This window comes from Agelaius tricolor, unplaced genomic scaffold, assembly GCF_023055355.1.
Source record: "Agelaius tricolor isolate 1412-34295 unplaced genomic scaffold, bAgeTri1.0.p SCAF_124, whole genome shotgun sequence".
Classification (NCBI taxonomy): domain Eukaryota; kingdom Metazoa; phylum Chordata; class Aves; order Passeriformes; family Icteridae; genus Agelaius; species Agelaius tricolor.
In genome coordinates, this window is record NW_027269384.1 from 110244 (window position 1) to 123905 (window position 13662).

General features: G+C 64.0%; 2 protein-coding genes and 1 pseudogene across 2 annotated transcripts; all 3 read left to right on the top strand.

Moving 5' to 3' along the window:
• Window positions 1-218: 218 nt before the first annotated feature.
• On the top strand, window positions 219-4383 carry LOC139586562 (class II histocompatibility antigen, B-L beta chain-like). Its single transcript, XM_071420078.1, has 5 exons — window positions 219-853; window positions 1211-1480; window positions 3078-3362; window positions 3997-4103; window positions 4204-4383. Exons 1-5 carry the CDS (start codon window positions 769-771, stop codon window positions 4210-4212), a joined length of 756 nt encoding a protein of 251 aa, XP_071276179.1. The 5' UTR covers window positions 219-768; the 3' UTR covers window positions 4213-4383.
• Window positions 4384-4555: 172 nt separating this feature from the next.
• Window positions 4556-8870, top strand: LOC139586563 (class II histocompatibility antigen, B-L beta chain-like). The gene is made up of 5 exons (XM_071420079.1): window positions 4556-5550; window positions 5890-6159; window positions 7615-7899; window positions 8484-8590; window positions 8691-8870. Exons 1-5 carry the CDS (start codon window positions 5466-5468, stop codon window positions 8697-8699), a joined length of 756 nt encoding a protein of 251 aa, XP_071276180.1. The 5' UTR covers window positions 4556-5465; the 3' UTR covers window positions 8700-8870.
• Window positions 8871-9046: 176 nt separating this feature from the next.
• On the top strand, window positions 9047-13174 carry LOC139586559 (class II histocompatibility antigen, B-L beta chain-like; annotated as a pseudogene).
• The last annotated feature ends 488 nt before the right edge of the window (window positions 13175-13662 follow it).

Genomic DNA, 13662 nt, shown 5'->3' on the forward strand with positions numbered 1-13662 from the left:
GCCGGAAGAAGACGACCCGAACGGGATTGATTTTAATAAAAAATTTTAAAACTTTACAGAAGTATTAAATATAGAAATTAGTATTATACTAAGTGTTACTAAAATAGAATTTTCGTTTACCTAATTTTGTTACATTGAAATAGTAATGAATAATTTCCTGGACTCCGTTGTTAATTAAATTCTGATTCTGATGCGGAGCGGGACAAAGGGATCCCAAATCCGGAACCCCGCCGCCCAAACCCCACCTTGGACCCCCAGAATCGGGGTCAGGGTCAGGGCCAGCAGCGGCAGCAGCCGGGGGAGGCTCCGCGCTCCGTCCATGGCGCTCCGGGCACAGCGGGAAGGGTCGGTGCTGCTGCCAGGAACGCGGATCCGAACTGGGGGCACTGGGAACGGGGGAGCAGCGCCCCAAAAAGCGCTCGGCCAATGGGAGAGCGGGGTGTATGGCGCGTCACCTGTTGCCGGGGAGAGCGTTCAGAACTTGAGCTCCCTAAGAAATTCCGGCCAATCAGAAAAAGGAGCGGAAATGACGCCTCAGGTGCTGGGTAGAGCCTCTGGAAATCGGGCTCCCAACGGAACCGGCCAATTACAGAGAGCGCAAAAATCACTGCCGCCAATGAGAGCGAGCCCCAAAAAAACCACAACCAATGAAAACGCGGCCAAAAACCACGCCCGACCAATCAGGGAGCGCGTCCCTCATGACCCCGCGCTGCTCCGGGCTGGTTCTCGCAGTTGGGCGCGGTCGGTTTGGGGTGGAGGTCGCCGGCCATGGGGCGAGGGGCGGCAGCCGGGGCCCTACTGGTGGCACTGGTGGTGCTGGGAGCCCCCCCGGCTGCGGGCGCGGAGCTCTCGGGTGAGCGGGGGCGGGAGGCGCTGGGACAGGGCGGGAGAAGGGGGAAAAGGGGACGGGGGGACCCCAAAACTGAGCCCGAGGGGGCTGGGGATTGGGGGATTTTTTAAAAAGAGTGGAAAAGAGGCAAAATGGGGGAAATGGGAGCCCAAAAATCCTATCGGGAGGGGATGGAGGTGGGAGGGGAGAGGATGCGGAAGGGGAAATGGGGGAAGGGCGGCAAAGAGGAAGCGGCAGCGCGGGCAGGAGGGTCCCGTGGCGGCCGTGGGGCACAGGGGGTGCGGGGCGGGGATCCGGGGTGGGCCCCGGAGCTCTGGGGGTGCTGGGGGGGCACCGCTGAGCTGTGTCCGGCACTCACAGGGGTGTTCCAGCTCATGTTTAAGTCCGAGTGTTACTTCATTAACGGCACGGAGAAGGTGAGGTTCGTGGACAGGTACATCTACAACCGGGAGCCGTTCGTGATGTTCGACAGTGACGTGGGGCACTACGTGGGGTTCACCCCCTTGGGGGAGAGGTGGGCCAAGGGCTGGAACAGCGACCCGGCCATAATGGAGTACCAACGAGGTGAGGTGGACCGGTACTGCCGGCACAACTACGAGGTGTTCCGCCCGTTCAGCGTGGAGCGCCGAGGTGAGCGCGGGGCAGAGCGTGTGCCCTCGGGCCCTGCCCTGCCAGTGACCATCCCAGTCAATCCCAGTCCCCACCAGTCCCTTCCAGTGTATTCCCAGTCCCTCCCACTCCATTCCCAGTCCCCTTCCAGCCCATTCCCAGTCCCTCCCAGTCCATCCCAGTCCCTCTCAGTCCAACCCAACCCCTTCCAGTCCATTCCCAGTTCATCCCAATCCCTCCCAGCCCATTCCCAGTCCATCCCAGTCCATTCCCAGTCATTCCCAGTCCATCTCAGTCCCTCCCAGTCCATTCCCAGTTCAATCCCAGTTCCCTCTCCAACTTCCACCCTCTCTCCCAGTCCCGAGGGCCCCTCCCATCTTTCTCAGTTCCCCTCCTGTCCTTCCCAATCCCTCCCAGTCCGTCCCAGTCCCACCCAGCCCCTCCAACTCAGTTCCCAGTCGATTCCCAGTTCATTCCCAGTTCACTCTCAGATCTCCACCCACTCTCCCAGTACCCCCATTCCCCTCCCACATCTCTCAGAGCCACCCCGGTTCCTCCCAGTCCATCCGAGTTCATTCCCAGTCGCTCCTAGTCCTTTCCCAGTCAATCCCAGTTCCTCCCAGTCCTTTCCCAGTCCATCCCTGTTCATTCCCAGCCCTGCCTTGTTCCTTCCCACTCATATTCAGCCCATTCCCATTCCAGTCCCCATCCGTCCCAGTCCATTCCCAGTCCCTCCCAATCCGTCCGTGTCCAGTCCCAGCCCCTCCCAGTCCCTCCCAATCCATCCCAGTCCATTCCCAGTTTATCCCAATCCATCCCAGTCCACCCCAGTCCCTCCCAGTGGCCCCCATCGCGTCCATTTCAGCGACGCGTAACGCTGACGCTTCTCAGCCAATCAGATCGCGTCTCTCTGGTGACTCCCCTGTTGCCAGGCAGACCCGCAGCGCCGAGAGCCCCGCGCTGGACTCGGCCTCGCAGCGCCGCGCCCTCCATTCCCAGTTCCTCCCAGTCCATCCCAGTCCCTCCAAGGCCATCTCCAATTCCTCCCCACTCCCTCCCAGTCCATTCCCAGTTTCTCCATTCCCTCCCATTCCAACCCAGTCCATTCCCAGTCCATTCCCAGTTCACTCTCAAACCTCCACCCTCTCTTCCAGTGCCGCCCATCCCCTCCCATCTCTCTCAGTGCCAGCCCAATAAATCCCAGTCCCTCCCAGTCCATCCCAGTCCATCCCAGTCCATTCCCAGTTCATTCCCAGTTCACTCCCAGACCTCCACCCTCTCTTCCAGTGTCCCCCATCTCCTCCTGCCTCTCTCAGCGCCACCCAACTCCCTCCCAGTCTACACCCAGTGCCTCCCAGTCTATTCCCAGTCCATCCCAGTCCATTCCCAGTCCACTCCCATTCCCTGAAAAACCTTCCCAGTGCCTTCCAGTCCCTTCCAGTCCATTCCCTGTTTCTCCATTCCCTCCCAGTCCATTCCCAGTCCATCTCAGTCCATTCCCAGTCCCTCCCAGTCCATTCCCCGTCCCTCCCCAGCCCAGCCCAGCCCTCCCCTCTCTCTCCCAGTGCCCCCCAGCTGATCCCAGTGTGTCCCCGCTCTCTCTCTCTCTCTCTCCCAGTGCCCCCCAGCGTGTCCATCTCGCTGGTGCCCCCCTCGAGCTCCCAGCCCGGCCCCGGCCGCCTGCTCTGCTCCGTGATGGATTTCTACCCTGCTGCCATCCAGGTGAGGTGGTTCCAGGGCCAGCAGGAGCTCTCGGAGCACGTGGTGGCCACCGACGTGGTCCCCAACGGGGACTGGACCTACCAGCTGCTGGTGCTGCTGGAAACGCCGCCCCGGCGCGGGCTCACCTACAGCTGCCAGGTGGAGCACGTCAGCCTGGAGCAGCCCCTGAGCCGGCACTGGGGTACGGGGGAGCCCCTGGGGGCGCTGGCAGAGCCACTGGGCTGTGCTGGGAGCCACTGGGAGGGAGCTGGAGAGAGCCGGGCTGGGACTGGGAGAGGCCCTGGGGGCTGGGCAAGGGCTGGGAAGGGGTTTGGGGGATGCTGGGGAGGGTGGGATGGGGTTGGGGGGTCCTGGTGGGCACTGGGAGGGAGTTTGGGGACGCTGGGTGTGACTGGGAGGGAGTTTGGGGGCGCTGGGTGTGACTGGGAGGGAGTTTGGGGGCGCTGGGTGTGACTGGGAGGGATCGCAGTGAGCCCGGAGGCGCTGGAAGGAGATCGGCCATGGCCAAGCGGGGCTCGCCATGAGCTCGGTTGTGCTGGGCACAGACTGGGAGGGCTCTGGCTGAGTCCTGCTGGGGCTGCCCAGGGACTGCGAGAGGCTTTGGGGCTCCTGGGGCGCTGGGGGCAACTGGGAGGGGGCTGTGGGGTGCTGAGAGGGACGGGAGGGGCTTTGGTGGCTCCTGGCCAGGACCAAAAGGGATCGGGGGGAGGTTTCAGGGGCTCCTGGCTGGGCTGGGGGCCACAGGGAGGGCGCTGGGAGGGGCTGGGGGTGTCCCTGAGAGGTTTTGGGGGTGCTGAGCCCTGCGGACCCCCCAGAGATGCCGCCGGACGCCGCCCGCAGCAAGATGCTGACGGGCATCGGGGGCTTCGTCTTGGGCTTCGTCTTCCTGGCGCTGGGGCTCGGCTTCTACGTGCGCAAGAAGGTCAGGGCGGGTGCCGGGGGTGGCGTCCCGGCCGTGGCGGAGCGTGCGCGCTCCCGCCGGGGCCCCCAGCCCGGTGTCACCCCCTTTTCTCTGCCCACAGAGCTCCTGAGCCGCCGGCGGCCGCAGCCCCTCCCCGTGGGCTCGGGCCCGGCCGGGACCCCCCGCTCCGTCCCCGCTCCGCTGATTTTGGGGGGGGTCCCGTGTCCCCCCCAGCGCCGCTGGCGCTCTGCCCCCGCCCAGTGCCTGCTCCCAGTGCTCCCAATAAAGCTTCCCAGTTGGCCCCGGGGCCGTTTATTGGGGGCGATGGGGAGGGGATTGGGGGGGCGGTGATGGGGACGGATTTGGGCAAAGGGAGGGGGAGAAAGGGTGGGGGCTGGGCCCGGGGGGAGCGGGAGGAGGAGGAGGAGGAGGAGGAGGCGGGATTAGGAAGGAGGAGGGAGGAAGAGGAACCGGGAAGAAGAGGAAGAAGAGAGGAAGAGGAGGGAGAAAGGAGGAGGAGGAGGAAGAACCGCGCGGTTCTCCCGCCCCGCCTCGAGGCGGAGGAGGAGGAGGAGGAGGAACCAGATAGAAGAGGAAGGAGAGAGGAAGAGGAGCAGCCGGAAGAAGACGACCCGAACGGGATTAATTTTAATAAATAATTTAAAACTTTACAGAAGTATTAAATATAGAAATTAGTATTATACTAATTGTTACTAAAATAGAATTTTCGTTTACCTAATTTTGTTACATTTAAATAGTAATGAATAATTTCCTGGACTCCGTTGTTAATTAAATTCTGTTTCTGAAGCGGAGCGGGACAAAGGGATCCCAAATCCTTGACCCCGCCGCCCAAACCCCACCTTGGACCCCCAGAATCGGGGTCAGGGTCAGGGCCAGCAGCGGCAGCAGCCGGGGGAGGCTCCGCGCTCCGTCCATGGCGCTCCGGGCACAGCGGGAAGGGTCGGTGCTGCTGCCAGGAACGCGGATCCGAACTGGGGGCACTGGGAACGGGGGAGCAGCACCCCAAAAAGCGCTCGGCCAATGGGAGAGCGGGGTGTATGGCGCGTCACGTGTTGCCGGGGAGAGCGTTCAGAACTTGAGCTCCCTAAGAAATTCCGGCCAATCAGAAAAAGGAGCGGAAATGACGCCTCAGGTGCTGGGTAGAGCCTCTGGAAATCGGGCTCCCAACGGAACCGGCCAATTACAGAGATCGCAAAAATCACTGCGGCCAATGAGAGCGAGCCCTAAAAAAACCACAACCAATGAAAACGCGGCCAAAAACCACGCCCGACCAATCAGGGAGCGCGTCCCTCATGACCCCGCGCTGCTCCGGGCTGGCTCTCGCAGTTGGGCGCGGTCGGTTTGGGGTGGAGGTCGCCGGCCATGGGGCGAGGGGCGGCAGCCGGGGCCCTACTGGTGGCACTGGTGGTGCTGGGAGCCCCCCCGGCTGCGGGCGCGGAGCTCTCGGGTGAGCGGGGGGCGGGAGGCGCTGGGACAGGGCGGGAGAAGGGGGAAAAGGGGGCGGGGGGACCCCAAAACTGAGCGGGAGGGGGCTGGGGATTGGGGGATTTGTGGGAAAATGGGCAAAATGGGACCCCAAAAGCGATTTCGGAGTGGCCAGAGGTGGGAGGGGAGGGGATGCGGAAGGGGAAATGGGGGAAGGGCGGCAAAGAGGAAGCGGCAGCGCGGGCAGGAGGGTCCCGTGGCGGCCGTGGGGCACAGGGGGTGCGGGGCGGGGATCCGGGGTGGGCCCCGGAGCTCTGGGGGTGCTGGGGGGGCACCACTGAGCTGTGTCCTGCACTCACAGGGGTGTTCCAGGAGTTGGGAACGTCCGAGTGTTACTTCATTAACGGCACGGAGAAGGTGAGGTACGTGCAGAGGTACATCTACAACCGGCTGCAGGACGTGATGTTCGACAGCGACGTGGGGCACTACGTGGGGTTCACCCCCGCTGGGGAGAGGTGGGCCAAGGGCTGGAACAGCGACCCGGCCTTTATGGAGGACAGACGGACTGCGGTGGACCGGTACTGCCGGCACAACTACGAGGTGTTCCGCCCGTTCAGCGTGGAGCGCCGAGGTGAGCGCGGGGCAGAGCGTGTGCCCTCGGGCCCTGCCCTGCCAGTGACCATCCCAGTCAATCCCAGTCCCCACCAGTCCCTTCCAGTGTATTCCCAGTCTCCCTCCCACTCCATTCCCAGTCCCCTTCGATTCCATTCCCAGTCCCTCCCAGTCCATTCCCAATCCATTCCAGTCCATCCCAGTCTATCCCAGTCCCTCCCAGTCCATTCCCCGTCCATCTCAGTCCCTCCCAGTCCATTCCCAGTTCAATTCCAGTTCAGTCTCCAACTTCCATCTTCTCTCCCAGTGCCGAGGGCCCCTCCCATCTTTCTCAGTTGCACTCCAGTCCCTCCCAGTCCGTCCCAGTCCCACCCAGCCCCTCCAACTCAGTTCCCAGTCGATTCCCAGTTCATTCCCAGTTCACTCTCAGATCTCCACCCACTCTCCCAGTACCCCCATCACCTCCCACATCTCTCAGTGCCACCCCGGTTCATCCCAGTCTATCCCAGTTCATTCCCAGTCGCTCCTAGTCCTTCCCCAGTCCATCCCAGTTCATGCCCAGTCCCGCCTTCTTCCTTCCCACTCATATTCAGCAAATTCCCATTCCATTCCCTATCCGTCCCAGTTCCTCCCAGTCCATTCCCAGTCCATCCCAGTCCATCCCAGTCCCTCCCAGTGGCCCCATCGCGTCCATTTCAGCGACGCGTAACGCTGACGCTTCTCAGCCAATCAGATCGCGTCTCTCTGGTGACTCCCCTGTTGCCAGGCAGACCCGCAGCGCCGAGTGACCCGCGCTGGACTCGGCCTCGCAGCGCCGCGCCCTCCATCCCAGTTCCTCCCAGTCCATCCCAGTCCCTCCAAGGCCATCTCCAACTCCTCCCCAGTCCCTCCCAGTCCATTCCCAGTCCCTCCAAGTCTATTCCCAATCCCTCCCCAGTTCACTCTCAAACCTCCACCCTCTCTGCCGATTCCCCCCATCCCCTCCCATATCCCTCAGTGCCAACCCAAGAAATCCCAGTCTATTCCCAGTCCCTCCCAGACCTTCCCAGTCCCTCCCAGTCCATCCCAGTCCATTCCCAGTTCACTCCCAGACCTCCACCCTCTCTTCCAGTGCCCCCCATCTCCTCCTGCCTCTCTCAGCCCCACCCAACTCCCTCCCAGTCTACACCCAGTGCCTCCCAGTCCATTCCCAGTCCCTCCCAGTCCATTTCCAGTCCACTCCCATTCCCTCAAAAACCTTCCCAGTGCCTTCCAGTCCCTCCCCAGTCCATTCCCAGTCCCTCCCAGTCCATTCCCTGTTTCTCCATTCCCTCCCAGTCCATTCTCAGTTTCTCCAGTCCATTCCCAGTCCATTCCCAGTCCCTCCCAGTCCATTCCCCGTCCCTCCCCAGCCCAGCCCAGCCCTCCCCTCTCTCTCCCAGTGCCCCCCAGCTGATCCCAGTGTGTCCCCGCTCTCTCTCTCTCTCTCTCCCAGTGCCCCCCAGCGTGTCCATCTCGCTGGTGCCCCCCTCGAGCTCCCAGCCCGGCCCCGGCCGCCTGCTCTGCTCCGTGATGGATTTCTACCCTGCTGCCATCCAGGTGAGGTGGTTCCAGGGCCAGCAGGAGCTCTCGGAGCACGTGGTGGCCACCGACGTGGTCCCCAACGGGGACTGGACCTACCAGCTGCTGGTGCTGCTGGAAACGCCGCCCCGGCGCGGGCTCACCTACAGCTGCCAGGTGGAGCACGTCAGCCTGGAGCAGCCCCTGAGCCGGCACTGGGGTACGGGGGAGCCCCTGGGGCCGCTGGCAGAGCCACTGGGCTGTGCTGGGAGCCACTGGGAGGGAGCTGGAGAGAGCCGGGCTGGGACTGGGAGAGGCCCTGGGGGCTGGGCAAGGGCTGGGAAGGGGTTTGGGGGATGCTGGGGAGGGTGGGATGGGGTTGGGGGGTCCTGGTGGGCACTGGGAGGGAGTTTGGGAGTGCTGGGTGTGACTGGGAGGGAGTTTGGGGGCGCTGGGTGTGACTGGGAGGGAGTTTGGGGGCGCTGGGTGTGACTGGGAGGGAGTTTGGGGGCGCTGGGTGTGACTGGGAGGGAGTTTGGGGGCGCTGGGTGTGACTGGGATGGAGTTTGGGGTCTCTGGGTGTGACTGGGAGGGAGTTTGGGGGCGCTGGGTGTGACTGGGAGGGGGCTGTGGGATCCTCAGAGGGACGGGAGGGGCTTTGGTGGCTCCTGGCCAGGACCAAAAGGGATCGGGGGGAGGTTTCAGGGGCTCCTGGCTGGGCTGGGGGCCACAGGGAGGGCGCTGGGAGGGGCTGGGGGTGTCCGTGAGAGGTTTTGGGGGTGCTGAGCCCTGCGGACCCCCCAGAGATGCCGCCGGACGCCGCCCGCAGCAAGATGCTGACGGGCATCGGGGGCTTCGTCTTGGGCTTCGTCTTCCTGGCGCTGGGGCTCGGCTTCTACGTGCGCAAGAAGGTCAGGGCGGGTGCCGGGGGTGGCGTCCCGGCCGTGGCGGAGCGTGCGCGCTCCCGCCGGGGCCCCCAGCCCGGTGTCACCCCCTTTTCTCTGCCCACAGAGCTCCTGAGCCGGCGGCGGCCGCAGCCCCTCCCCGTGGGCTCGGGCCCGGCCGGGACCCCCCGCTCCGTCCCCGCTCCGCTGATTTTGGGGGGGGTCCCGTGTCCCCCCCAGCGCCGCTGGCGCTCTGCCCCCGCCCAGTGCCTGCTCCCAGTGCTCCCAATAAAGCTTCCCAGTTGGCCCCGGGGCCGTTTATTGGGGGCGATAGGGAGGGGTTGGGGGGGGCGGTGATGGGACGGATTTGGGCAAAGGGAGGGGGAGAAAGGGTGGGGGCTGGGCCCGGGGGGAGCGGGAGGAGGAGGAGGAGGAGGAGGAGGAGGAGGAGGAGGAGGAGGAAGGATTAGAAAGGAGGAGGGAGGAGGAGGAACCGGGAAGAAGAGGAAGAGGAGGGAGAAAGGAGGAGGAGGAAGAACCGCGCGGTTCTCCCGCCCCGCCTCGAGGCGGAGGAGGCGGAGGAGGAGGAACCAGATAGAAGAGGAAGGAGAGAGGAAGAAGAGCAGCCGGAAGAAGACAACCCGAACGGGATTAATTTTAATAAATAATTGAAAAACTTTACAGAAGTATTAAATATAGAAATTAGTATTATACTATGTGTTACTAAAATAGAATTTTCGTTTACCTAATTTTGTTACATTTAAATAGTAATGAATAATTTCCTGGACTCCGTTGTTAATTAAATTCTGTTTCTGAAGCGGAGCGGGACAAAGGGATCCCAAATCCGGAACCCCGCCGCCCAAACCCCACCTTGGACCCCCAGAATCGGGGTCAGGGTCAGGGCCAGCAGCGGCAGCAGCCGGGGGAGGCTCCGCGCTCCGTCCATGGCGCTCCGGGCACAGCGGGAAGGGTCGGTGCTGCTGCCAGGAACGCGGATCCGAACTGGGGGCACTGGGAACGGGGGAGCAGCACCCCAAAAAGCGCTCAGCCAATGGGAGAGCGGGGTGTATGGCGCGTCACCTGTTGCCGGGGAGAGCGTTCAGAACTTGAGCTCCCTAAGAAATTCCGGCCAATCAGAAAAAGGAGCGGAAATGACGCCTCAGGTGCTGGGTAGAGCCTCTGGAAATCGGGCTCCCAACGGAACCGGCCAATTACAGAGCGCAAAAATCACTGCGGCCAATGAGAGCGAGCCCCAAAAAAACCACAACCAATGAAAGCGCGGCCAAACACCACGCCCGACCAATCAGGGAGCGCGTCCCTCATGACCCCGCGCTGCTCCGGGCTGGCTCTCGCAGTTGGGCGCGGTCGGTTTGGGGTGGAGGTCGCCGGCCATGGGGCGAGGGGCGGCAGCCGGGGCCCTACTGGTGGCACTGGTGGTGCTGGGAGCCCCCCCGGCTGCGGGCGCGGAGCTCTCGGGTGAGCGGGGGCGGGAGGCGCTGGGACAGGGGGGGAGAAGGGGGAAAAGGGGACGGGGGGACCCCAAAACTGAGCGGGAGGGGGCTGGGGATTGGGGATTTTTTAAAAAGAGTGGAAAAGAGGCAAAATGGCGGAAATGAGACCCCAAAAATCCTCTCGGGAGGGGATGGAGGTGGGAGGGGAGAGGATGCGGAAGGGGAAATGGGGGAAGGGCGGCAAAGAGGAAGCGGCAGCGCGGGCAGGAGGGTCCCGTGGCGGCCGTGGGGCACAGGGGGTGCGGGGCGGGGATCCGGGGTGGGCCCCGGAGCTCTGGGGGTGCGGCTGGGGGGTGCTGGGGGGGCTCCACTGAGCTGTGTCCGGCACTCACAGGGGTGTTCCAGCTCCTGGTAAAGTTCGAGTGTTACTTCAGTAACGGCACGGAGAAGGTGAGGTTCGTGCAGAGGCGAATCTACAACCGGGAGCAGTTCCTGATGTTCGACAGTGACGTGGGGCACTTCGTGGGGTTCACCCCCTATGGGGAGGCCGAGGCCAGGTATTGGAACAACGACCCGGAATTCCTGGAGGACAGACGGGCTCAGGTGGACACGTACTGCCGGCACAACTACGAGGTGATCCGCCCGTTCAGCGTGGAGCGCCGAGGTGAGCGCGGGGCAGAGCGTGTGCCCTCGGGCCCTGCCCTGCCCGTGACCATCCCAGTCAATCCCAGTCCCCACCAGTCCCTTCCAGTGTATTCCCAGTCCCTCCCACTCCATTCCCAGTCTCCTTCAAATCCATTCCCAGTCCCTCCCACTCCATTCCCAGTCCCCTTCCAGCCCATTCCCAATCCCTCCCAGTCCATCCCAGTCCCTCTCAGTCCAACCCAACCCCTTCCAATCCATTCCCAGTTCATCCCAATCCCTCCCAGCCCATTCCCAGTCCATCCCAGTCCATTCCCAGTCATTCCCAGTCCGTCTCAGTCCCACCCAGCCCCTCCAACTCAGTTCCCAGTCGATTCCCAGTTCATTCCCAGTTCACTCTCAGATCTCCACCCACTCTCCCAGTAACCCCATTCCCTCCCACATCTCTCAGAGCCACCCCAGTCCATCCCAGTCCATCCCAGTTCATTCCCAGTCCATCCCAATCCATTCCAGTCCACCCCAGTCCCTCCCAGTGGCCCCCATCGCGTCCATTTCAGCGACGCGTAACGCTGACGCTTCTCAGCCAATCAGATCGCGTCTCTCTGGTGACTCCCCTGTTGCCAGGCAGACCCGCAGCGCCGAGAGCCCCGCGCTGGACTCGGCCTCGCAGCGCCGCGCCCTCCATTCCCAGTTCCTCCCAGTCCATCCCAGTCCCTCCAAGGCCATCTCCAATTCCTCCCCACTCCCTCCCAGTCCATTCCCAGTCCCTCCCAGTTCATTCCCAGTTCACTCTCAAACCTCCACCCTCGCTGCCGGTTCCCCCCATTCCCTCCCATCTCTCTCAGTGCCAACCCAAGAAATCCCAGTCCATCCCAGTCCCTCCCAGTCCATCCCAGTCCCTCCCAGTCCATCCCAGTCCCTCCCAGTCCCTCCCAGTCCATCCCAGTCTATTCCCAGTTCACTCCCAGACCTCCACCCTCTCTTCCAGTGCCCCCCATCTCCTCCTGCCTCTCTCAGCGCTACCCAACTCTCTCCCAATCTACGCCCAGTGCCTCCCGGTCTATTCCCAGTCCATCCCAGCCCATTTCCAGTCCACTCCCATTCCCTCAAAAACCTTCCCAGTCCCTCCCAATCCCTCCCCAGTCCATTACCAGTCCATTCCCAGTCCCTCCCAATCCATTCCCACTTTCTCCAGTCCCTCCCAGTCCATTCCCATTCCCTCCCAGTCCATTCCCAGTCCATCCCAGTCCATTCCCAGTTCCTCCCCAGCCCAGCCCAGCCCTCCCCTCTCTCTCCCAGTGCCCCCCAGCTGATCCCAGTGTGTCCCCGCTCTCTCTCTCTCTTTCTCTCCCAGTGCCCCCCAACGTGTCCATCTCGCTGGTGCCCCCCTCGAGCTCCCAGCCCGGCCCCGGCCGCCTGCTCTGCTCCGTGATGGATTTCTACCCTGCTGCCATCCAGGTGAGGTGGTTCCAGGGCCAGCAGGAGCTCTCGGAGCACGTGGTGGCCACCGACGTGGTCCCCAACGGGGACTGGACCTACCAGCTGCTGGTGCTGCTGGAAACGCCGCCCCGGCGCGGGCTCACCTACAGCTGCCAGGTGGAGCACGTCAGCCTGGAGCAGCCCCTGAGCCGGCACTGGGGTACGGGGGAGCCCCTGGGGCCGCTGGCAGAGCCACTGGGCTGTGCTGGGAGCCACTGGGAGGGAGCTGGAGAGAGCCGGGCTGGGACTGGGAGAGGCCCTGGGGGCTGGGCAAGGGCTGGGAAGGGGTTTGGGGGAGGCTGGGGAGGGTGGGATGGGGTTGGGGGGGTCCTGGTGGGCACTGGGAGAGAGTTTGGGGGTGCTGGGTGTGACTGGGAGGGAGTTTGGGGGTGCTGGGTGTGACTGGGAGGGAGTTTGGGGGCGCTGGGTGTGACTGGGAGGGAGTTTGGGGGCGCTGGGTGTGACTGGGAGGGGGCTGTGGGATCCCCAGAGGGACGGGAGGGGCTTTGGTGGCTCCTGGCCAGGACCAAAAGGGATCGGGGGGAGGTTTCAGGGGCTCCTGGCTGGGCTGGGGGCCACAGGGAGGGCGCTGGGAGGGGCTGGGGGTGTCCGTGAGAGGTTTTGGGGGTGCTGAGCCCTGCGGACCCCCCAGAGATGCCGCCGGACGCCGCCCGCAGCAAGATGCTGACGGGCATCGGGGGCTTCGTCTTGGGCTTCGTCTTCCTGGCGCTGGGGCTCGGCTTCTACGTGCGCAAGAAGGTCAGGGCGGGTGCCGGGGGTGGCGTCCCGGCCGTGGCGGAGCGTGCGCGCTCCCGCCGGGGCCCCCAGCCCGGTGTCACCCCCTTTTCTCTGCCCACAGAGCTCCTGAGCCGCCGGCGGCCGCAGCCCCTCCCCGTGGGCTCGGGCCCGGCCGGGACCCCCCGCTCCGTCCCCGCTCCGCTGATTTTGGGGGGGGTCCCGTGTCCCCCCCAGCGCCGCTGGCGCTCTGCCCCCGCCCAGTGCCTGCTCCCAGTGCTCCCAATAAAGCTTCCCAGTTGGCCCCGGGGCCGTTTATTGGGGGCGATGGGGAGGGGATTGGGGGGGGGCGGTGATGGGGACGGATTTGGGCAAAGGGAGGGGGAGAAAGGGTGGGGGCTGGGCCCGGGGGGAGCGGGAGGAGGAGGAGGAGGAGGAGGAGGATGAGGGGGACGGGGAGGATGAGGAGGGGGAGGATGAGGACGGGGAGGATGAGGATGAGGACGGGGAGGATGAGGAGGGGGAGGATGAGGACGGGGAGGATGAGGAGGGGGAGGATGAGGACGGGGAGGATGAGGATGAGGACGGGGAGGATGAGGAGGGGGAGGATGAGGGGGATGAGGAGGGGTCGCTGCCGGCGGATCCCGCCTTGCCCCGGTGCGGGCCGAGCTCTGTGCGCCGCTCCTGCTCCATCCGCCGTGGAAGGAACCGCGCTGGACAATCCCGGGTCACCCGCGCTGGCCGCACACCCCGCTGGGGACGCTGCATCTTCCTGGCTGCCCCCGTTGACGC

Bases quoted from the DNA above. Each gene is read 5' to 3' on its own strand.
- LOC139586562 (XM_071420078.1), top strand. From the start codon at position 769: ATGGGGCGAGGGGCGGCAGCCGGGGCCCTACTGGTGGCACTGGTGGTG. The intron at 854-1,210 runs GTGAGCGGGGGC...CGGCACTCACAG, and splicing joins TGCGGGCGCGGAGCTCTCGG to GGGTGTTCCAGCTCATGTTT. The intron at 1,481-3,077 runs GTGAGCGCGGGG...TCTCTCTCCCAG, and splicing joins GTTCAGCGTGGAGCGCCGAG to TGCCCCCCAGCGTGTCCATC.
- LOC139586563 (XM_071420079.1), top strand. From the start codon at position 5,466: ATGGGGCGAGGGGCGGCAGCCGGGGCCCTACTGGTGGCACTGGTGGTG. The intron at 5,551-5,889 runs GTGAGCGGGGGG...CTGCACTCACAG, and splicing joins TGCGGGCGCGGAGCTCTCGG to GGGTGTTCCAGGAGTTGGGA. The intron at 7,900-8,483 runs GTACGGGGGAGC...CGGACCCCCCAG, and splicing joins GCCCCTGAGCCGGCACTGGG to AGATGCCGCCGGACGCCGCC.